The 25,441-nt window shown below is 34.6% G+C and overlaps 2 protein-coding genes and 1 pseudogene across 3 annotated transcripts in view; all 3 read left to right on the top strand.

Annotated features, from left to right (window-relative positions):
* The first annotated feature begins 2,737 nt into the window (after window positions 1-2,737).
* Window positions 2,738-7,819, top strand: LOC120167302 (annotated as a pseudogene).
* A 6,941-nt stretch (window positions 7,820-14,760) lies between these two features.
* Window positions 14,761-15,679, top strand: LOC120167253 (probable disease resistance protein At4g14610). The gene is made up of 2 exons (XM_039176324.1): window positions 14,761-14,800; window positions 14,918-15,679. Exon 2 carries the CDS (start codon window positions 14,928-14,930, stop codon window positions 15,648-15,650), a length of 723 nt encoding a protein of 240 aa, XP_039032255.1. The 5' UTR covers window positions 14,761-14,800; window positions 14,918-14,927; the 3' UTR covers window positions 15,651-15,679.
* A 146-nt stretch (window positions 15,680-15,825) lies between these two features.
* LOC120167247 overlaps window positions 15,826-25,441 on the top strand; it is a 78,025-nt gene continuing 68,409 nt past the window's right edge. The window contains exons 1-6 of one of the 2 annotated variants that reach the window (XM_039176317.1): window positions 15,826-17,461; window positions 17,531-18,010; window positions 18,374-18,922; window positions 19,185-20,018; window positions 20,168-20,593; window positions 20,880-21,263. In XM_039176317.1, coding sequence (XP_039032248.1) covers window positions 15,845-17,461; window positions 17,531-18,010; window positions 18,374-18,922; window positions 19,185-20,018; window positions 20,168-20,593; window positions 20,880-21,263 — 4,290 coding nt within the window. In that variant the 5' untranslated portion in view covers window positions 15,826-15,844. The remainder of the gene's footprint in view (window positions 17,462-17,530; window positions 18,011-18,373; window positions 18,923-19,184; window positions 20,019-20,167; window positions 20,594-20,879; window positions 21,264-25,441) is intronic. The other variant, XM_039176318.1, reaches the window with a different exon arrangement.

Genomic DNA, 25,441 nt, shown 5'->3' with positions numbered 1-25,441 from the left:
TTCAGTTTGACACATTTACGAAATTCACCATTCAAACCTCAAAAACTTTGAAACTCTCATAATCTTAGATTTAGAAGAACGATTAGTATCATTGCATAAAGTTGACAGGATTATTCAAAAGGCATGATGTTAAAATTAGTTTCCAATGTTTATCAAAATGGTCATATTGTTTCTTATTATACCTTTCGGAGTATTCTGGCCTCAAACGTTTTATTTTAGAGAAAAAATACCCCTAACATTTGACAGAATAATCACTTTGTCCCTTATTTTTTAGGGTATTTTAACCCTCAATGTTTCATTTTAGGCTAAACCATGCTCCTATTTTGGAGCATTAATCCTGTATTAACTAATAGTTTTCATCTATAGAGGGAGCTTTTTTCCATAAATTGAATGTTAGTGGCTAAAATAACCATTTTAGTAACCATTTGGCGTTATTTTTAGTATTATGCCTATTCAAAAGGGATAACCTAAAAAAGTGGTAAAATCGATTAAATGAGGCGTTGGGAAAAAAGATTGGCTCATATAAGGTGATGGGGAAAATATTTTCTGAGATGGGGTGATTGCTACAGTGCCACCAGGATGACACCGGGAGCAATGAACACAATGTGTCTTCAGAAAGACGCGACGACCACAATACGTCTTTAGAAAGACGATGACCACAATGCGTCTTCTGTCTTCTAATTTATTACTTTGTTTGTCTTGGCGTTCTAATTGCATAAAATATAGAGAAGACGCATTGTGCTTCCGACATCTTCCTCAACATTGTAGCAATCACCCCATTTCAGAAAATATTTCTCCCACCACTCTGTACGAACCAATATTTTTTTCAACGTCCCATTTGATCGATTTTGTTGAAAAACCATAGATTATTCAATAAGTTGACAGGATTTTGACATTATTATTAATGAGATTTCATCACAGCAGACACCAATTATTTCTTTCAGACAAAATTAACAAGGGTAAGTACATTGGCAAGTAATGTTAAGACGCCCAATACAAACTCCTCTAGCTTGATTTCCATGTGTAGAAGTGCATTGTGCTAAGCAAGGATCGTTTTTGCAGCCTTCACATCTAATTTCTTTGGCATGTTTTCTGTCCTTCTCCTTCTTTTCCTACATGCGTTAAAATTCCAACAATGTTTAATATATATTAGCAACAAGAAAAATAATTTTCCACGTACAATCAGGGACGAACATAGGATTTTATGTTAGGAGGGACGAGTTTTTAAAATATTAAGAGAAACGAACTTATAAAATTCTAAGAGACGAAAACATATTAACAATAAAATATTTAAAATACATCGGTCCATCCCTGCATACAATGATCGTTGTGTAAATCATTAAAGCTAACCCTTTCCAATTTTGTCCTTTTCTTGTAATATATATAACAAACATAATTAATTCTTTATATATGAGGGCGGAAGCACTGAGCCTTCTAGGAGAGTAAGTGCATCCTTATTATTTCAGAAAATTATTAAATTTAGTTTAATGTGTTAAGGATAAGAGAAAAATAAGAAAATTTGCATACTCATTCTTTTTTTTTTTTTTAAATATTAAAATTTTGAACCCATTATTAGATTCTTGGATCTGCCACTGTTTATATATATATATATATATATATATTTAGAATAGGATAGCTTATTATATACATGTTGGTAGAAGCTATGTAAAAGAAAATATATTGGAGTAAATTACCTGCTGCCAAAAGAAGAACCAACATGAAAATGGCATACACCTTGTAACTCTTCATTCCTTTTCTTTTATTTTCTCTTTTGCTTTAGTTAAATATTGTGCCCCAAGTGAGAAAAAAACATGCAAATTCTCTTAAATTTATATGTGACTGAGGGGACAAATTATTGGAGAGAATTAGTCAGAGAATATAAAAAATCTCTTTGATTTTTTCCTTGTTTATAGGAAAGGTTGTTTCAAACTTCATATGTACTAGTGATGATTGTTGTATACATTATTTTTATGTTGAAAATTTTGAATCAGATTAAAAATTACAATAAAATCAAGAGAAAATTAGATAAGGTGTGAAAGGTAGAGGGGAATTCGAATAAATACCTAAAATGAGGTGGAAATAGTTGGATTCATAAGGTAACCGGTGTTTCCCCCATTAATTTGGGGAAATTACCGTATAATTTGGATTGACTAATTCAAATCGGGTTTTACAGAGACCCATTCTGGGGCGACCTACCCTCTCACCAAAATTGTTTCATAAACAATCGTCAGGATTTGAAGTACCCCTGATCTAACCTAAGGAATCTAATGCTTCATCCCACTAAATCAACCGATTGTTGGTAGAGTTCTAAATTTTATTAACACATCAAGTAAACATATTCTACTCTATCAAAATAGAGTGAGAGTTTATCTTTGATAGATGCATCACCTTTATTGTACAAAGTTCTTCTTTATTCAATTGCTTGTGATTCAAGGTACTTCCTGCATTTTGCATAGCATGCTATGGATGTTACTCAAAGTCAGAATTTTTGAGAATTCTTGAAGAATATTATCATATACTAATATGTATATATCCGTGGTTCATGTGTTGAAGATTCTGAATAAGAATACATACAAGAATAAAATCAAGAGGGAATTAGGGTTTCAACATATATTACTGTTCGAATATAAAACTAGAAAGTGTAGCTGAAAAAGAAAAGTACATTATTCAACAAATCCATAGGATTTCGACATTATCTTTAATGAGATTTGGTCACATCAAGCAGAAAATTTCGAAAATGGAGTAATTACAAGGTAGTACTATCTGTTTAAATTTTTTTATCCTATTGACAACATACACATTCCTTGCAGACGTAGCTGCTTGAATCTGGATCCTCAACTCTCTCTTTTTCTACCGAGACCACTCAGTGAGTTCGGATATTGAAGACCAAGCACTTCAATATCAGTCTGCATTTTGTGAAAGAAATGCAACAAGAAGAAATGAAATCATCCTGGTTCATAGGTGAAAATTGGTGTACTTTGTTGACATATATCTGATCACACAATGAAAATCAGTGAATACTTTGTTTTGCAATTGTTCCATTAGTTTGCACAACTGATTCAAAATTCAAAAAGTATAGTTGTAAAACAAAACAGGTTTATTCAATAAATTAATCGGGTTTTGACATTATTATTAATAAAATTTGGTCACACGAGACAACAAATTGCGAAGAAAAAAATAATCAACATGGGTAAGTATATTGGCAAGTACCGCCCACAAGATCAATACGAACTCCAGTAGATTTTTTTCCATACGTATCAATGCACTGTTCCAAGCAAATTTGTTTATCGCAACCTTCAATTTCAATAGTTGACATGCACATTTTCTCTCCTGCAGCTTCTTGTTCTACATGCATTAAAATCCCACAACATATTATAAACATAATCAAATTCTTCAGAATATATATTTTAAAAGAACACAACATATATACAGGTAAGTAGAAGCTAAGTAAAAGAAAATATAATGGAGTAAATTACCTGCTGTAAAAAGAATAACCAACATGAAAATGACACAACTTATAACTCTTCATACTTTCTTTTCTTTCTTTTTCTCTTTTTCTTTGGTTAAATGTTGTGACCTAGATGAGAAATAACATGCAAGTTCTCTTCAATTTATAAGTGGCCGAGGGGACAAATTATTACAGAGAATTAGACAGACAATATCCAAAATATCTTTGATTACCCCATTGCTTAAACCTGAGCTAAGTTCTTTGTTTACCCCATTGCTTGTGATTCAAGGTACTTATTGTTGTGCATTTTTCATTGTATCTTATGGTGGTTACTCAAATTCAGAAATTTTGGAGAATTCTTAAAGAAACATTATCATATGCTAAGTTGTATTCATGGATTATGTATTGAAGATTTTAAACAAAATTACTAATAAGAATAAAATTTGGCAATTGTTCCTTCAATTTGCATAACTGATTGGAAATTTAAGAAGTGTAACTAAAAAAGAAATATTATTATTCAATATAATCATATGATTTTAACATTATTATTAACGAGACTTGCCACGTCAGATAGCAATTTAAAAAAAAAATTAACAAGGGTAAGAACATTGGCTGGTACTGCCAGGAGGGCCAACACAAGCTCCTTTAGCTTCCTTTCCATGACTAATATTGCACTGTTCCAAGCAAACTTCATGTTGGCAACCTTCAAGACTTATATTTGATTCGCATGTTTTCTGTGCTTCTGCTTCTTTCTCTATATGCATTCAAATACACACCGACGAAATCCTGCAACCCATACCACCGCTCCGGCCACCCCGCTGGTGGTCAAAAAACCTAAACTACTTCCTTTCGATTCCTCTCAACGTCTCGAAACCAAAACCGACCCCAAAATATCAAAATAATGTCCCCCATCGAAGTAGATCTAGGCCTAAAGTTTCGGTTTTTTACCTTTTCGACGAGTCTCTTCCCATTCCCGGCGACGACCCTCCAAACTCTAGCGATGATTCCTCCTTTGAACAAAACCGAGACTTAATGCTTTATCTTTGTTATTTTTTAGTGACCCAAATGTTATTTTTACTTGATTTTTGAATGCTTGCTACTCGATTGCTTCCTCGATGATTTCTTTTGTGTCCTTGCCTAGCTTCATCAGAGGCCTTTTATAGCCTTCGAAAAGGGAATATTTCCCTTAAATCGGGTTGTTGTAATCCCCATTTTTTGGGATTTTACTTGCATGTTTGGATGTGGCCGAATTTTTCGTCGTTTGTTGCTGAAAAATAGATGGAGTTTCCCTTCGACTTGCCCCTTGTTTTCGCTCCGATTTTGCTGTTTTGGGCTTCGGTTTGGTGACCTTGTTGGTGCGTGGCCTTCACGCACCGTTGAATGGTGACCGTAGGGTTAATATGCTGATGCGACGCTGATGCTTAAATACGAAACCCTAATCCTTTACTGGGTTAGATAGATGAGCTTAGGCTTACTGGGCTCCCACTGGGCTTGCTTACTGGATCAGACTTGCACGCTCGATGGGGCTTCCATGTTGGACCCAAACTTGGACTTTGAGTTTTTGGCCCTTCGCTTTAATTGAACCTAAAAAGTAAAAAATATTTTTAATAAATATAACGAAATAAATAATATATATAATATAATATAATTCTAATATATAACAACTATAATGGTATACTCTATAATAATATAAATACTACGATATATATATATAATAATATAAATACTATAATATATATAATATAATAAATATATACTATAATATATAATATAATACTATATAACAATATACTAAATAATATAGTATATACTATATATGATATATACTATACATATATAATATACTACAGAATCATTGAGGAAAGTAGGCATGTAGATTTGACATAAAGCGGAGATATTTGCTTCTGATAAATATTAGTAAATTATTTCACCTTTCAATATGATATTATTCCTTGCAGGATGCCCAAAGTTCTAAAGGAGAGGCTTGACATTTTTCTTTATTTTCGCTTAATTCTAAAAGTATATCTTTTACACTCCCAAATCTTCATTGGTATATACTTTTATTTTCCTTTATCATTGCTTTGTATACACACTACAGCAAAATGGGTTTTTAGCGGCACTTTTAGCGGCGTTTTTTGAACAAACGCCGGTAAATACTTGTGTTTTAGTGGCGTTTGTATATAAACGCCGCTACCTACTGTACTTTAGTGGCGTTTTCGTATAAACGCCGCTAAATAATGTACAATAGTGGCGTTTTAAGCACAAACGCCACTAAATGCTCGTACTTTAGTGGCGTTTCTATATAAACGCCGCTAAATAATGTACTATAGTGACGTTTTAAGCACAAACGCCGCTAAATGCTCGTACTTTAGTGGCGTTTTTGTATAAACGCCGCTAAATACTATACTTTAGTGGCATTTTAAGCACAAACGCCGCTAAATTCTCATACTTTAGTGGCGTTTCTATACAAACGCCGCTAAATGCACGTACTTTAGTGGCGTTTTTATAAAAACGCCGCCAAAGACTCGTACTTTAGCGACGTTTTTATACAACGCCGCCAAAGACTCGTACTTTAGCGACGTTTTTATACAAACGCCGCCAAAGACCTGTACTTAGTGGCGTTTTTATACAAACGCCGCCAAAGACCCGTACTTTAGTGGCGTTTTTATGCAAACGCCGCCAAAGACCCGTACTTTAGTGGCGTTTCTGCGGCTAAACCCCCCAAAACACGTACGCACTTGAATCCCATTAATTTTTTTAAAGAAACCCTAAAACCTTGTTATATTTACCCTTCTAACTTTCTGCCGCTTACATCTCTCTCACTCTTATTCTTTTTATCCTTAATAGAAAATGAACCAGAGGCCAAAATCCTCCATGGCCAACCCTCCCCTAGCAACTCCGACAACCTAAGACCATTTCTAGACCTTCCAAAATCGTCTCTTTCGCAGCCCCAATGCCAAACTCAATGGCATTACTTCAAAACCGGCCAATACCGGAGAATCCGACCCCAACGACGACGATGCCTCTTCCAAAGACGACCTCCCTCTCCTTGAATCCGCCGCCGAAGGTATCCAGGAGCTCGAGAAGAAATTCGCAGCCTTCGTGCGCAATGACGTGTACGGTTCAATGGGATGTGGAAAGCTGCCATTGAAAGAGAAACTCCTGCTGGGCATCGCCCTCGTCACGCTTCTCCCTATACGTCTCGTTTTGGTAATGACTATTTTGGTCGTGTATTACTTGATTTGTAGAATTTTTACGCTATTCTCGACCCCAAATCTGGAGGATGAGCAGGAAGATTTTGCACATTTGGGTGGGTGTAGGCGAGCCGTGATAGTCCAGTCGGGTTGGTTTCTTTCTAGGTTGCTGCTTTTTACGGTAGGATTTTATTGGATTAATGAAACTCATAAGGATTAAGCAAATACCCAAGAAAGTTCAAAAACCGAGGTAGGGTTTAAGATGATTCATATGCATTTAGTTATGATAACTGACAGACTTTAGTTAAACACAAGAAGTAATTGCTTGATCAACATTTTCCTGAATTTCTATTTCTGTGTATGATTTTTCTACAGAGTACTAAACAATCAGAACAGCAAGAAAGGCCTGGTTTTTTCCACTCTTCTCATTTTAGTAGTTGATTATGGTATAAAATGTAAGCTTTTGATGTTTTAACTGACATATCTCTTGTTTGGTTTTTTCCTTTGAAATGCTTGGATTTTATTGCTGAAGAGATCAGTGAGTAAACTTCCCTTAATTGGTCTTATCGGGTGAGAGTTAATTTTATCCTCGTAAATTTCTCCCGTGATTTGGTGCAAAACAGTCTGCAGTTTGGTTGCCATAATTGATTTTTTTGCCTTTTAAAGCTTGATATAGTTATGGGACTTATGTCAATAGTTTTCTTTTATGTCACTCATTCTCCTAATCTACAAGCTTCACATCTTATGTTGTAACAATGTCTAGCAAGCGAACCATTTACATTAGAATAAGAATCTTCAGTTTTGGAAAGAGTATTGTGTGCATCAATAAGTTCTTGGTAGTTATATGTTTCTTTTGTTTTGTATCTTTCCTACCAGTTCTATATTTCCTGTGTAGTAGAAATAAATTGGTTTTGAACTGGCGTGATGAATGATATTTGGCTTGTTTCTTACAGCAAATGTCTTGGTTGTGTCTATGTTCAGCGCGAGTCAAAATCATCAGACTTTAAAGGTGTTGCAGGTGAGTCAAAATAAATTGGTTTTGAACTGTTACTACTACTATTTTAAAGCTTTTTCAGAGTTTTAGATTTATCATTCAAAATCATCAGGCTTTTTCAGGTTACTGCTAACAGCTGGGAAAGTGGCCTCTTTATCTTATTTCTTGTTGTATTTGCAATAATTGCTGATGGTTATGATCAATATTGTTTATAATCAACATGTTTGTCTTTCATGTACTATATTAATGTATCTTGTTTCCCTGCATTTTGTGATTTTAATTATTCCCTGCATTTTGTGATTTTAATCATTAATTATTTTAGAAGCTTTTTTCTTTATGAAGTTTTGGTCTATTAGCTATTGTCTTTTTTTCTTTTAATTGTTTGAATTATCTATTGTTTTGCTATCAGCTTCTTGCCAACCATACTCTGTTCATAGTTCTGAATTTTAGGTGTTATTCTTGAAATGCAATAGAACTATCACGAGCATTTCTATGCCAAATCAGAAGCATCACACCTGTGTCACAAACATTTTTGCTTAGGAATGTTTGAAGCATTGTACCCATTAAGGGTTGACAGTGTTATGTATGTTAGTTAAATCTATATTTCTCCTCCTTTTTCCATATGCCATCTGATTATGGGGGTCTTCCAGAATGCATTGGCTAGCTTGCATATGTGGATATATGCCATGTATCATAGTTATTTAGAAAGAAGATAATGTTTAACATTTTTTCTCATTAGCTTGAACTTATGTTTGAAGGCAAGAAATTTGGAGGTAATATTGTTTAGAATCATGCTTTTTCTTCTAGTTTATCTTCTTGTAATATATTGTATTTGAATCCATTGTTTTCATTGTTGTTTGAATTGAAGGTACATTTCTGATGAAGAGAATCAATTGAAGTTGCATGCCAAAAGGAAAATTGCCACTAGAAGATTGTTTTTTATTCTAGTGAACAATGTTTTTATTCTATTGAAAGAGAAAGAACCTAGAATAAATTGTAGTGAACAATCTTGAACTATGTTACATTTTAATTTAATTTTATAAAATTTGATTTATTTTTGCATATAATTTGTGTCGTAATTAAATTTTAAGTTTATTATTATTAGATAATGATATAGAATATTAAATATCAATTAATCTTAGCTAAAGAATGGTAATTATAGATCTGACTTTTTGCGGCGTTTGTGTCCAAAAACGCCGCTATAGATCCGTACTTTTGCAGCGTTTTGTATCCAAAAACGCCGCTAAATATCTAACCTTTTGCGACGTTTGTGTCCAAAAATGCCACTATAGATCTGTCCTTTTGCAGCATTTGTATCCAAAAACGCCGCTAAATATCTAACCTTTTGCGACGTTTGTTACAAAAACGCCGCTATAGATCTCGACCTTTTGCGGCATTTGTATCCAAAAACGCCGCTAAATATCTAACCTTTTGCGACGTTTGTTACAAAAACGCCGCTATAGATCTCGACCTTTTGCGGCATTTGTTCCATAAACGCCGCTAGAGATCTTGACCTTTTTGCGGCGTTTGTTCTAAAAACGCCGCTATATATATCGACCTTTTGCGACGTTTGTTCCAAAAACGCCGCTATAGATCTTGAACTATAGCGGCGTTTTTGGTTCTCAAACGCCGCTAACTTTTGCGGCGCTGTTTTTTGCGGCGCTTCTTGCGGCGTTTTTCCAATCGCCGCAAGCGCTTTTAGCGGCGTTTAAAAACGCCGCTATAGGACTAAAATAACGCCGCTAAAACTCTATTTTCCTGTAGTGACAGTTACATATACCTGAGATGCCCTTTCCATTGCAGGTAGAATTGCTCTTTACTCGAGTATGTTGCTGCTGCTCAGTTTGCAGCCATATTCCTTGGATCTGAAGTCATTTCACTTTCAAGCTATAGTATTTGGAGTTGAGTGCGAGTATCGTTGGATACGAGTATGCATCTAACACGGATATGTTCCAATTTTTTTTGTGTTTAGAGGATTTATTCAGAGTCGTGTTCTCATACCTATGTCTGAACATGCATCTAACTGTATGTACTTCTATATGAGAAACAGTGTATGTATGTTGTAGTCAATATTACTAATTGTTACAAAATAACAATCCGAGATGAAAATAAAATAAAACAAACCTTTTATTAATATAAAAAATACAAATTAAAGTAAAGCTACGCATCAACAATATGATCAGTGCACAATAACAAGTTGTTAACATTTCTTTTTGTGTTTAGAGGATTTATTCAGAGTCGTGTTCCCATACCTATGTTTGAATATGCATCTAAATGTATGTACTTCTATTTAAAAAAGTGTATGTATGTTGTAGTTAATTTTACTAATTGTTATAAAATAACAATATGAGACGAAAATAAAATAAAATAAAACATGTATTAATATAAAAAAAATATACAAAATAAAGTAAAGTTACACAACAATTTTCCATTTAACGTACTTGTGTGCAAAAATCAACTTAAGTCTTTCGAAAATTAATAGATGAGTTTATGTACAAAAACAATTTCCTTGCTTGTTATCCCAGCAATGTGGGATATAGGTTTTCCCATTTTCCTTACACAATACAATTCTCGTGTACTCTATTTTGAGCATCAAATTCTCATTCATCACTTAACCATTTTGAGCATATGAGATACCGTGAAAAACATCTCACAAAATAGAATATGAATCAATAAATTAATTATTCGATTCTTCATCTTTACCTTTAGAAAAATGCCTCAAAGTTTCCAATTTATCACATTTTTTCCAACACTAATGTGCTGTATATGATCAACTGTATTTTTATATGGGACTTAAATGATCAATCTAGTCTTCAAAAGAATCAGTATTAATGTATATATTCCCAACAATTTTTTTGGTACTTTGATTTTCAGAATATAAAGTGAGACAATTGTACAATATTATGTATAAATCAGAAAACTATCTACACAAGGATGGTAAAACTTGAACCACTTGATAGGTTTCGAATTGATCTAGGTGCTATTTTCCCCCCGAAAAGTGGATGTGGGGTTGGATGGAGCAGGTGGATTTTATTCAATTTAAGCTTTTGTATGATGGAATCAGTAGGTCATTAACATATTCCAAACCTGGCCAAACATTAAAATGATGTGAAAGAGTTGGTGTTTCTTCAATGGCCTTAAGTTGACAGGTCAAATGAACTTTATTATCGACTTTGGTATGGAAGGCATAGTGTTAAATTGTGGTCACGGGCGGCTGTTATTGTGGTTGCGAATATTGCAGACGGTACGAGGTAATTTATTCTTTAAAATTAACTATATGTTTATGTTGCAGAAACGGTTTACGGTGTGACATAACCTTAAAAATAACTTTATCATTAATGTCTTGTTTTATCTTGATAATGAATTTATAAAAGCAAGCTACCTGCTCAAGACACCCACTAAATGCTATCGCTAGTGATGTGATCCCAAAGTTGATAACGAATTTATAAAAGCAAGTTACCTGCACAAGATACCCACTAAATGCTAGTTAATGAAGTGGTTGTTCTCTTGTCCTCAATGGTTAGGTGATTTGTCACATTAAACAATTTTGAGAGTTGGTAGGTAAAAGAAACCAACGAAACACATAAGAGTTAACGAAATTGTTTAATCATTAAACATCATTGTCACATTGTCACATTAGACAATGATGTTTTGATGAGAAAACAAATTTCAAATTTTATCAATTTCAGAAACGATTTCCAAAGTTTCTTGCCAATAAATTATTTTTAAATTTAAAAGATGAATGATTTTGTATATATGCATGATTTTGAAGTATTCATTAATGTTAGATGCATTCATGATTTTGTACATATGCATGATTTTACTGATCTTGTGACTATACTTTACCAATCATATTCAAAACTTCAAGAATGGAGGAACCCAATATACAAAAAAAGTTATAGCTTTGAAGAGGGACATGCTATCCAATCACTACAATGTTTAAACTATTTTGTAAGGAAACAAATATTGATTTCTAAAGATTTCTCGCTTAGTAAGTTCTATGGGTCATCAATAAGTCTTTCGAGCATGATACTAAATCTTTATAGTCATTTGAGCAAGATGATAATACTTGCGACAATGATATTTTGATGAAAAAACAAATTTTAATTGATTCAAATACAAATGGTCCACCCAATCTCAATTCTAGTTAATACCTTATATGGCTTTGGTTTAATTGATTCATATATAATTCTCTGTAGTTTTTTTAAAATAATCTGAGATAATTATAAGGTAATATCTGTTTAGAATTTTTAAATTGTTGATAAGAACACACATCTTATATACATAACTACTCGAATTCAAGACCTCTATAAAATAACATTCCTTTTAACAACTGAAATCAATTAATGAGGCGATAATTATTTATAGTTTTTAATTAACGTCTTATTTTCTCTTGATAATGAATTTATAAAAGCAAGTTATCTGCACAAGATTCTCACTAAATGCTGATGGCTAGTGATGTTATCCATAAGTTGACAATGCCTTGTATTAATTACAATTTAACTAATAAGTCGGAGTGTTCCCACTAACCAAATATCAAACACAGCAATCAGCACCCAAAATAAACAATTGAAATGAACGGAAACTTTCATACGATATCAACAAATGCAAACAGACATCCACTAGACAATAAAACAAACATTAAACAAAATACATAGTGCTTAGTCTTTTTTTAATCTATCTCTCTACTAGGGATGGCAAAAAAATCCGAACCCGACGGGGAAAATCGAAAACCGAATTTAATGGGTCAGGTTCGGGGATGATACACAGCAATCAGCCCCGATTACCCGATTACCCGGCCCGATACCCGACCCGATAAATATTAAAAATAATTATTTTTTATATATAATATTAATAACATATTTTAAATTAACCCTTAAATATTTTTTATTATTTTTTTCACCCCATACTGCCCCACTTTAAAACATCGTCCCCGCTTCAATTTCTAAAATTTACCTCAATTTTCGTTGTCTCATAATATTCTTTTTTCTTTTAATAGTGAAAATAGTGTTTACACTTCTTGTTTGCAATCACGTGTGAACCTTTAATATCTTTTAATAGACAAACATTGTCTAGTTAAATGGGAAAAGTCTGGTTGGTTTTCTGGTATTGTGTCACTTCCAACGAATGTGTACTTGCTGCAGGGTTTTCGTCCAGTACACCATTACACACCTGAAGCCCACCACTAGCATTGGCAAGCCGGAAATTATGTCCAGCAGAATTTAAAATCAATGCAACTGGCATATTGTCTTCGTCTCTTCGACAGCAACCCTCATTTTCACCTCGCATTTCAATAACCTCATACAAGCTGTCTCCATTACACAAGCTTTAACGTTCCTCTCACAAAGCGAAGCATGTGAATTAGCCATATTAAAATCAGTCTCGGGACCTATACCAACATCACGTTCTTCCCTAGCAAATGGAACAACAGCTACTCTCTAGTATTAAAATCGAAAATTCTAAAAAATTTCGGTTAATTTAAAAATTAATCGAATTAACCGAAATTTATTCGGTTCGGTTAATATTTGCGAAAAAAATTTGGTTCTATTAACGGTTAAAGAAAAAAAATCGGTTAATTCGGTTAATGGTAGTTCGGTCGGTTCGGCCACCAAATTAACCGAATGAACAACCCTATCGATACCCGTTTAAATAAACGTTTATGCTAAACAAGGATACCCGTTTCCCCGCGGTTTTCCCCGATTACCCGATGGGGATCCCCGTTTAAATCCCCACGATTTTTTAAACGGGGACGGGTACCGGTTTTTTAAACGGGGACGGGGACGGGGGACCAATACCCGGCCCGAACCCGGCCCGTTGCCATCCCTACTCTCTACCTCATTTGATTCAATAATATGAAAGAAATCATCCAGCCCAAGGGTTACTGAATTTGATTGGGAATTAAAAGAAAATTAATCCTAAAGAAAGACTAAGAAAAATAATTCCACAAACACTTATTAAATAACGATAAATATTTTATTTATTTCTAAAATTTTAAAATATATTTTTTAAAATTCTTATCATAATTTTAAAAATATTTATAATTTTTTTTCTCCCAACTTTTTTTTTTGATAAATAACTTTGCACCAAGTAATAGTGCACAAACTTCCTCCCATTCTCACATTTGCGCGTGCGAAATGATCGAATGAAAATAAACAAATCAATGAAAGAATCTGACAATTGTATATACCAAACAAAAGAAAGATAACAATTTTATATCAAATCAATGTGAGGTGTGATATTTGATCATGCATCAAGTGAGCTGCTCCCACAAGCCATGAATTTCGCTAATTGTGAATTGGATGGGGTTGAGATCCAAATTGATCGCAAGACTTTTGGTAATTGATTGCCATGTGAGCTAGCCGCTCCTTTTTGACTATTACAGCTTTTGCAAGTGGTAAAGGTGTCTTCCACAAAGCGAACAAACATTAGTGCGAACAAACATCCACTAGACAATAAAACAAACATTAAACAAAATACTTAGTGCTTAGTCTTTTTTTAATCTCTCTCTCTACCTCATTTGATTCAATATTATGAAAGAAATCATCCAGCCCAAGGGTTACTGAATTTGATTGGAAATTCAGTTGTTCCGAGTGAGTGTTCAGAACAATTTCATTAGTATTTTCCTTTGAATTTACTTGAATGAAATGTTTGAAAAAATTCTCAATACTGAAAATTATTTGTTTAATATGTTTAATAAAAGCTAGGACTAATTCTCAAAAGCTGACCCTATTTCCATATTTAATAGGGTAAGGGGAGGTAGGGTAGTAGGTTGCCCCCAACGCCAAGTTGAGAGCAACTTCCGTAGAAGACCTCCAGTATTATGAATTGCTCCCATGAGACTGGATCCCACAACCACTAATTCTCAAAAGAAAAAGAAAAAGCTAATGACCTGTAATTCAAAATTTAATAATGACTTGAACTTAAACTAAAAACAAAGAAGGATAATAGTAATTGATAAAGACTTAAAAGGTCCTTAGTCTTTCTTTATTTTTATTGACTTCAATTTTTGGAAGTAATTGTCTAATTGATGATATTTTTCATACATTACCCACCCATTTAACGTTTATATATGAGGTTGGTGCTGTGTGTCAATCCTCTGCAAATTTCATTTAATCGTCAAGTTTTACCTATTAACCTTCGTCTCATTCATTCCCTGTTTTTAAGGTTTTTCTTTCTTGCCTGCTTCTTCTCAGTATTTTCTTTCTTGATTCGCCTTTATTGTATCCATCGTTCATTTTGTTTGTTTTGCTTTCCATTCGGACCTCCCCAAAGAAAAAGAAAAAAAAAAGAAATGGAAGCAATTGCTACTGGTGCCGCTGCCAATATCTCTTCTGAAACTGCAAAGGGTGTATTTCATGAAGCAAAACGTCATATCAGATATGTAGTTTTCTACCAGAGATACGTCAAGAATTTCGAGGACAAACTTCAGAGGTTGATTGACAAAAGATCAAGCGTGCAGCAAGATATTGTTGTTGCAGAAAGGAACGTGCAGAAGATTAAAGCGGATGTGCAAGGTTGGTGCGATAGAGTGGACAAGGTTATCGCTGAAGACAAGCATAAAGTGGATGATCTTCAAGTCAAAGCAAACAACAAGTGCTTCTTTGGCTTCTGTCCCAACATCAAGTGTCGACACAAGCTTAGCAGGACAGCGGAAGAAGATGCCGCAACTTTTGATGAGCTTATCAAAGAATGTCAATTTAGCAGCGTGGGCTACCATGATCTTCCACAACCCATATTGGATACAGATTTTGAGGCTTTTCAATCAAGGGAAAGGGTTTTCAATGATATCATGGAATCCCTGAAAGATTCTACTGTGAGCATGATTGGAGTGTACGGGATGCCTGGTGTGGGGAAATCATCACTAGTTAAAGAAGTTCATAGACAGCTCCAGGAGGCTAAGTTGTTCAATTCAGTGGTTATGGTCACTGTATCTAAGACACCTGACATTCAGAAAATCCGAGACGAAATAGCAGAATCGTTGGGTTTGAAGATCGAAGAAAGAGTACAGTTGTAAGAGCCAGTAGATTACATGAAAGGTTAAATCAAGAGAAGAATCAGGAGAAGAATCAGGAGAAGAGGGTTCTTATTATTCTGGATGATATTTGGAAGAAACTGGATCTAGCGGAAGTCGGAATTCCATGTGGAAGTCAACACAAAGGATGCAAGATACTATTGACGTCAAGAAATAAAAATTTTCTAAGCAATGGGATGGGCGCTACCAAGACTTTCCAGCTTGGTGATTTAGAGGACGAAGAAGCATGGGAGTTTTTTAAGAAGATGTCCGGAGACAGTTTTGAAATAGATAATGAGCTTCGATCTACAGCAATTGAGGTAGCCAAAAGATGTGCAGGATTGCCGCTTGCCATTGCCACAGTTGCTAGGGCGTTGCAAAAACAAAGTTTATCTGTTTGGAAGGAGGCTTTACGACAATTACGAAGGCCTTACTCAGAAAACCCGAGCGAGATATCTGCTGAGGTATATTCTGCTATTGAATTGAGTATCAATCATTTACGGGGTGAAGACCTCAAGCAGGTTTTCCTGCTTTGCAGTCTATTGCGTCGTGATACTAGAATTGAAGATTTGTTGAGATATACATTTGGTTTGGGTTTAATTAAGGGAGTCGACACGTTGGAAGAAGGACGAGATGCTTTGTTAACAATGATGAATACCCTGAAGGCATCTTGTTTGTTGCGCGATAGTAACACCAATGATCAATTCTTTGATGTGCATGATCTTATTTACATTGTGGCAAAATCAATGGCTTCCAAGGACAATCATGTGTTTGCCTTAAAAAAAGATGATGTTCTGACGGATTGGCCAGATGCGGAGTCAATGAAGAAGTGCAGCAAGATTTGTTTGCAACATCCTACTATCAACAGGCTTCCTGACCATTTGAATTGTCCACAACTTTCTCTTTTCCTTTTGTATAGCAAGGATCTTTCCCTGACGTCGGATGACTTCTTCAAGGAAGCAACAAATCTTAAAATCTTAGCTTTGGCTAGGATGCAATTTTCTTCTTTACCTTCATCAATTCGTCTACTAACAAGCCTCAGCACGTTGTGCCTAGATCACTGCAAACTGGGAGATAATATTACCATTATTGGAGAGCTAACGAGCTTGAAAATTCTTAGCCTTTTGGAATCTGATATTAGATTTCTACCAAAAGAAATTGGGCAACTGGTGAAGCTAAAGTTGTTGGACGTGAGTCGTTGTGCTAAGCTCAAAACAATTTCAGACGGCGTGTTGTCAAGTTTGTCAAGATTAGAAGAATTATATATGGGTGGGACTTTTATTAAATGGGGAGAAAGCAGTGCCACTCTTGCTGATCTACATCCGCTGTCTCGTTTGTCCACCTTAGAAGTTCAAATCCCGGATGCTAAGGCGGCACCACACGACTTCTTTCAAGTGTTGCAGAAGTTGAAAAGATACAAGATTTTCATTGGAGAGGAATGGGAGTGGGAGCGGTTTCGCAAGTACCAATATTCAAGAACCCTGAAACTCAGGCTGAACACAGGCATGGATGATTTGGATCTTGGAATTAAGAAGTTGTTGAAAAAAACGGAAGATTTACATTTGGGTGAACTCAAAGGTGTGAAGATTGCATTGCAGGAGTTAACAGAGGAAGAAAGCATATCGCATTTGAAGAATCTACATATCCAAAATGGTTATGATACTCAATACATTATCAATGATGAATATGAGTTTCCTCAATTACAGTCCCTGACACTGCATGATCTTCCTAAGCTCATTAGCTTTTGCCCTCAACACGAAACCGGTGCTACCAGCTCATTACCTCAACATGAGTTGCCACTTTTCAATGGAAAGGTATTTACAATTCAATGTATTTTAAATTTTTATTTCAAATATTTCCTGAAATCATTTGTATGGTTGTAGATATTATTCCCTTCTTTGGAGAATTTGCAGCTGAAGTCGATTAATGTTACAAGGGTATGGCACAACCAACTTTCAAGTACATCTTTATGCACTTATGAGAAGCTGACAAGATTGAAAATCGAGGGTTGTGGAAGCTTAAAACACCTATTCTCATTTTCTATGGCTAAATGTCTAGTGCATCTCACAGACTTTGAGATCATCGGGTGCTATTGCTTAAGAGAGATCATTTTCATGGCGGAAATAGAACAAGAAGCTCAGGCTACTATGACTTTATCATTATTTCCTCAGCTAAAGTCTTTAGTGCTAAAGGATCTTCAGCATCTGATTGGATTTTGCTCCGATTACCAAACTCAAGTTATTGAATTTTCGGCCATGAAGTCACTGATAGTATACAACTGTCCAGAATTGGAGGGTTTCATATACAGATCTTCAATGAAAGGCAACCAATGCTTCTCTAATCATGTTCTGTTCGACAATAAGGTAGCTTAATTATTATTTTTAGCATTCTTAAATTCCTGATTTTTATATATTATCAAACCATGATAGAGTAAATTGATTTAATATTTTTATAAGATATAATTAAAATATTTTCATATATTACATTATATAAAATTTAAATTAAATACAAAATATAAACAAATATAACAAATTATTTAATACATAATTGAAGATGATACGGTCCACAAAACAACTTCCACGAAAGTTTGTAGCTTCGACTCTGCTTGTATGTATGTATATATATATATATATATATATATATATATAATTGCAAACGCACGCGCACTCATATATGTATTTGTAGCGCTAGCTCCTAATTTCATTATTTTGACATGTTGAGTGCAGGTTTCATTTCCCAGTTTGGAGATAGTGCGGGCTCGCGATTTGGGAAAGTTGAAGATGATATGGGAGAACCCACTTCCACCAAATTCATTTCCCAAACTAAGAGAAATCAGCATTACAAGATTAGCAAACTTGAAATATATTTGGAAAAACGGTCCCAAAGACATTTTTTCATTTAAAAATCTACATCGAATATCTGTTTGGGGTTGTAAGAGTCTGAAGAATGTATTTCCAGCCTCAGTAGCCAGAGATCTCCCACAACTCAGTAGTCTTAGTATAATGGGTTGTCCAGTGGAGGAGATTATTTGCAAAGTAGAGGAAGGATTGGATTCGGAAACTACTGTCACTTTCGAGTTTGATCAGCTGTCCTACCTTTGGCTTTGGTGTCTACGAGAATGCAAATGTTTCTACCCAGGTAGGCATACCACAGAGTGGCCAATGTTAAAAGAGTTAACAGCATACGAGTGTGGGGAAATGAAGATATTTGGTACACAACTCATCACTCACAACCAACAACTTGACTCCCAACCACCACTTTTCTTGGTTGAAAAGGTATAAACCCTCTCGCTCCCACTCTATATGTTCTGCTTTATTTTAATTAAAATATTAATTCAGTGATTTGATATTTGACACGTTGTTACCAATTTGTATTTATAAAAATAAATTTCTTTTGTTTCTTTTTCCCTCTCTATCAACTCTCATTTTTGCCGTTTTCCCACTCTATATGTTCTGCTTTATTTTAATTAAAATATTAAATCTTAATATAGGAAGATGAACATAGTGACTCCAAAATTGTTTTTTGTTTGGTTTTCAGGTCATCCCTAAACTACAACGTCTGGAAATCGGTGCCGATTACATTGCAATGATAAGTGGTGGTCAATTGCCAAACAACCTTTTCCATCAAATAAATGCTTTCAAGGTGGAAGGCAACTTTGGTAAATCATTTAATGATTTCCAAATTTCTTTCCTTGAAAGATTCTACAATCTAGAAGAGCTTTGTATCTCTTATTCTGAAATCAAAGAGTTATTCTATACCGAAGGAGATACTGGTAATAAGGGGACTTATGCTAGGACACTGTCAACAATTAGAAAAATAGTGTTGACGAATCTTAATAATCTGAAACATTACTTGTGGAAGCAAGACGTACAAGTGGACCGCATTCTACCCAACCTTGAAACTCTTGAAATTCGCTATTGTTGGAATCTGATGAGCTTAGGATCATCCTCGGCATCGTTTCAAAATCTCACCACCTTGAAGGTGTGGAGTTGCAAAGGAATGAAATACTTGGATACATGTCTAGCAGTGCAGGGTCTGTCTCAACTCAAACAACTGATCATAGGGGAATGCACTTCAATGAAGGAAATAGTTGGAAGTGGGGAAGATGAAGCAACGTGCGACATTATATTCAGCAGGTTGAAAAGTTTGGAACTTGTGAATCTACTACGACTTAAGAGCTTTTGTTCAGGCAACCACACACTTGGATTCCCATGTTTAGAGCAAGTGATAGTGAGTGGCTGTCCCGAGTTGGAGATATTTTGTAAGGGAGTTTTAAGTGCGCCGTTGTTGCAAAGTGTAGAATATGGAGAAGGTAAAGAACATTGGAGTGGTGACCTTGACAGCACTGTCCAACAATTGAATTCAAAAAAGGTATTCACTATTTTGCATTCCTTTAATTTAGCTTTAGCTATATTCTATTTTATTCCTGAATCTCTTTCTTCCTTTCGTTTTGTTTAGTTGTAACCTTGAATCCTTTATGAACTTTAACCCTTGTTTCTCTGTTTGATTACTAAATGAAGGTTGGGTACCAAGGCATCCGTCATTTGATCCTTTCCGAATTTTCCAATTCAATATGGAAGGAGAAAAGTGTAGATTTCAAGAACCTACAAGTTTTAGATGTTGAGGACTGTAATAGCTTGAAATACATATTTAGCGTTTCCATGGCCTTGGAACTTGTGCGATTGGTAGTAATAAGAGTGAAAAGATGTCCCATGATGGAGTACATTATCAAGAAAGAAGCAGAGGAAACTGCGATGGATACAGTCTGGCTACCAAAGCTTCATACGATAAGACTGGAGTCATGTTCAGAGTTGAAGAGTTTTTGCATGGGAAATATAACTCTGGAATGTCCATCATTGCTTACGATTGAAGTAGATGATTGTCCAAAGACGTATGCAATGTCATGTACAAGAGATGGCGAAAACACACCCTTTTTCAATGATAAGGTCACTCTCTTCTCTTCTCTTCTCTTCTCTTCTCTTCTGTTTAGTGTTTTAATCTCTTAAATTGATTTGGGATAAGCTTGGAATTAGCATTTTGAAAATTGTATAGTCAAATCACTACTTTAATTTCTAGATTTTTTAAATAGAAAGAAAAGGGTATGGGCTTTAAGATATAAGTATGCCAGCAATTAATTAAAAATTAGTTCCTTGAATTGAACCTTTTAAAAAAATTAATTACATTATAGTTTAAATTGTTTTGTTTCCTGCTGTTGAACTTGAATGGTTGCAGGTTTTGTGTGCCAATTTGGATTCGTTGGAGCTATTGTCCACTAACATCCAAAAATTATGGCCAGATGAACCACACAGTGCTATATCCTCTAGTGTTCATAAGTTGCGAATCTTAATTGTGAAGGGTTGCCACAATTTGGAATATATATTTCCATCCTTTTTAATAAAAAATTTTGTGGGACTCGTTCAACTTAGCCTTGTCGAATGTGACAACTTGGAAGAAGTGATCTTTACAGATGAAGCAACAGCAGCAGAAGAAGAGATAACCGAGACTTACTTGTTCAGTAAATTGGAATTTCTGGAGCTCAGTAGGCTTCCAAAATTAGGGACATTCTGCCATGGAGAAAACTCAGAGACTGATTCCCCAACCCTCTTCAACCAAAAGGTGATTTTCTTCGTTTTTTTGTATCCTTTCTTTTTGTATGGTTTTCTCTTGTTCAAGTAGCATTCCAACTTTTTTTTTTGTATTAATAACTTAAATAAAATCTGCAGGTTGTGTTCCCTAACTTGAACAGGTTGACCATTGAAGGCATTGGGAAATGCAGAAAGATATGGCACGATAAACCCACTATGAATTCATTTTATGAATTGACCTCCCTCTGGGTGAAAAACTGTGAAAGACTTTCCAATATTTTACCTTTTAGTATGGTGAAAAGACTTGAAAAGCTAGAAACTCTGGCAATAGATGAAGGTAAGTCGGTTGAAGAAATAATTGGACCTGATGACGATCACTTACGCAATTCCAATGAGTCACACGCAGAGACATCCGCCCAGTCGGTCGAACTCAAATCAATCACCAAGTTTGTGTTTCCTAAAATAACAAAGTTGTATCTTGGAGTGCTACCCAAGTTGAAGGGTTTCTACTCCAAGGTGCATACTACGGAATGGCCATCCTTGGAAAAATTGGTGGTGAGTGATTGCAGCAAGGTAGAGAATTTGGCTAGGGGGTATATCAACTTTGGAGAAACACAAGGAGAGAGCCAACCTCTAATCTCTGTTCAACAACCCCTGTTTTGGGTCACTGAGGTAACAGTTACAAAACTAACTAAATACATATGCATCTGTTAGAATTTTTGACATAAATTAAGTCTTGATAAAGTTTGCGATTGGACCCAATTGATGAACCTATAAAATTGAGGTAAATTAGGGGATATGGCATCAGTTTAGACAATTTTTTTTTATTAAACATACATTTTTCCTAATTTCTCAGGAAGCATTCCCCAATTTAGAAGAATTACATGTGATTCGGAACAGCAATATGAAGGAGATATGGCATGGTGCACTTACAAACCTATGTTTTTCTCAACTCACAACAATTTGTGTTACTGATTGCCATATGTTAAAAGAAATCATAGCTTCAACAACTGATGAAGTCACGAATGGCATCGTTTTCTCCCAACTCAAGTCTTTAGAACTTGTTAGTCTTCCGATCCTATCAAGTTTCTGCTTAGGGAAGTATACCTTAGTATTTCCTTCCTTGGAAGAAGTAATCATCAGATGGTGTCCAAAGATGGAATTTTTCACAAATGGGAAGCTAAGCACTCCGATACTGCATGGACTACAATCAACTAAAGGCAAATATGTAGGGCACTGGGAAGGCGACCTTAATGTTATCCTTCAACAGTTGTTCATAGAAAAGGTATGAATCAGTTCAAAATGACATTTTTTATATCGTTTTAAAAGTCCACCAATCCCTTTGCATACAAGTAACTTTTGGTCCTTTTAGCCTTTATAGACTCACATTCTTGGAGTAGTTAACAGCAATGAATAGTTAGCTTCAATCATCATTGATGTACATTCATTAAAAGTTGAAATGTTTGTTCATGCATTCAAGACTATATATACCGTATGCAGGTTTTTCCGAGCTTGGAGGATTTGGAGCTATCTTCAATCAACATTCAGCGAGTTTGGAAACACAAGCATCTGTCCACACATTCTTATGCCCAAAATCTAACACGCTTGACTGTCGAGGGCTGTCATAATTTGAACTTCATGTTTTCGTCCTCCATGGTGAAAAGTTTTGTTCAACTCAAGATGCTAAAGGTCGAACATTGTGAGAATCTGGAAAATGTGATCTCTGCGAAAGGATTAACGAAAGAAGAAATGATGAATCAGAAAACGTTCCGTATTCTACAATTCCTATTTCTCAAAGACCTTCCTAAACTGACGAGATTCTGTCATGGAAATTACTTTGAATTCCCCTTGTTGACAAGTCTTAGTATCGAAACTTGTCCTACACTGAAAACATTTATCTCTGCTGCAGAAGGAAACAACTCAGAGATTGCCTCTCCAACTCTCTTCGATGAAAAGGTAATACTTCATTAGTTTCTTTTCTCTGCATCATTTCTTTCTCTTTCATTATATATTTTCTTTTCTTTTTTTCCCATAAATATTTGATTAACTTGTTCATGCTGTACTACTGTTTTCTTTATATCATTACTCTGATTCATGAAGTTATTGACAAAATTAAGTGATTTTCGTAGGCGGCATTCCCTTGCTTAGAGGAACTGTCCATTATAGGTTTGGGAAACTGGAGAACGATATGGCAGAAGAAGCCAACCAACTGCGTGAGGATTCATTTTGCAAATAACTAAATATTCTGTAGGTGTTCTATGTTTTTTTTTATATAAAAAAAGCTTGACATAATCCTTCAAATTGCGAGAACAACATCCAAAGCTAACAAATTGCATGCAGTGACAACCACTCAATCCATTGTTATAGAAAGAGCCTTTAAATCTGTATTTTCATAGACTAATTAAATCCTTTATAGGTTGTTCATTGAAGAGTTTCAGCCCAAGGATACATACTACAGAAAGGCCACCACTGAAGGAAAAGTAGGCATTAGTTTCAACCGAATTCTAAAAGTATATCTTTTATACTCCCAAATCTTCGTTGGTATACTTTATTTTCCTTTATCATTGATTTGTATAGAGTTACATATATCTGAGATGCCCTTTTCATTGCAGGTAGAATTGCTCTCTGCTCGAGTTTGTTGCTGCTACTCGGTTTGCAGCCATATTCCTTGGATCTGAAGTCATTTCACTTTCTAGCTATAGTATTTGGAGTTGAGTGCGAGTATCGTTGGATACGAGTATGCATCTAACACGGATATGTTCCAATTTTTTTTGTGTTTAGAGGATTTATTCAGAGTCGTGTTCTCATACCTATGTCTGAACATGCATCTAAGTGTATGTACTATGTAGTTAATGTAGTCTACTAGTGTGATGAATATGATGAATTGCATTTTTCATCTCTGACTTAAATGGTCAATCCAGTCTAGAAAAGAGTCGGTATAGATGGAAAACAATGTTTACTTTCCTAACAATTGTTTTATTTGAAATTTAATATATTTATTATGAGCAAAATAAAAAACATAATTTACAAGTAAATTAGTAATTTATTTTTGTCTACTGTTAAAAGATTTTATTAGGATGATGTTGCCACGCTCGACGAGCACGGATAACCACTGTTAATGATGAGCATCATTAAATTAATCTATAAAACATCAACTTATAAAGTATTAAACATATAATTATAAATTAGTTAAAAATCTAAATGTAATTTAATTAAAATACAATATTCATAAAGCATTAGTTTTTATAATTTTGTTTTAATTATATTAGATCAAATATTAATTTGAAAAAATTATAAACCCTAATTTATTTTCATAGCTTTGAAGCTCTTGTCGTTACCGTCGTTGTTGTCTCGACCACCGGTATCATCTTTCACTGTCGGCAAATGACAGACTAAATCGCCGGCGAAAGATGATATCGGCGGCGGTGACGACGACGAATGTGGTGGTGGTGGCGACGACAGTAATGGTGGTGGTGGTAGTAGTAGCGGCAACGCTGGTGATGGCTACGATGACGGTGGCAGTAACTTCAAAGCTATGAAAATAAATTATGGTATATGAATTTCCCAAATTAATATTTGATCTAATTATAATTAAAATAAGATTATAAAAACTATTGTTTTATAAATATTGTATTTTAATCAAATTATATTTAGATTTTCAACTAATTTATAATTATACGTTTAATACTTTATAGTTTAATGTTTTATAAATTAATTTAATGATACTCATCGTTAACAGTTCTCATCCACGCTCCACGAGCATTGTAGAATTTTTCTTTTAAATATTTATTATTACATGTCTAATTTTTAAGTTTACCTTAGGGCCACAAAAATTTCAGAAACGAACTTGTCTTCATGTTAATATTATATCTCTTTATGTTAACAACAAATCTCACCATATTAACATCACCATGTTAACATCACACATCTCTTTACGTTAACATTATATCTTTTTATGTTAACATCACTCATCACTTCATGTTAACATCACATCTCTTCATGTTAACATCATATCTCTCCATATTAACATCACATCTTTTCATGTTAACATTAAACCTCCTTTTATGTTAACTCCATATCTCTTCATGGTAACTTTATATCTCTTTATGTTAATATAACTCGTCACTTCACATTAACATTATATATTCATGTCAATATCGTATCTCTTCATTTTAACATCACATCTCTTCATGTTAATGTCACATCTCT

This window comes from Hibiscus syriacus, unplaced genomic scaffold (genome assembly GCF_006381635.1).
Source record: "Hibiscus syriacus cultivar Baekdansim isolate YM2019G1 unplaced genomic scaffold, ASM638163v2 tig00111671_pilon, whole genome shotgun sequence".
Classification (NCBI taxonomy): Eukaryota; Viridiplantae; Streptophyta; class Magnoliopsida; order Malvales; family Malvaceae; genus Hibiscus; species Hibiscus syriacus.
This window is presented reverse-complemented; position numbering and strand designations above follow the sequence as displayed.

Bases quoted from the DNA above. Each gene is read 5' to 3' on its own strand.
- LOC120167253 (XM_039176324.1), top strand. From the start codon at position 14,928: ATGGAAGCAATTGCTACTGGTGCCGCTGCCAATATCTCTTCTGAAACT.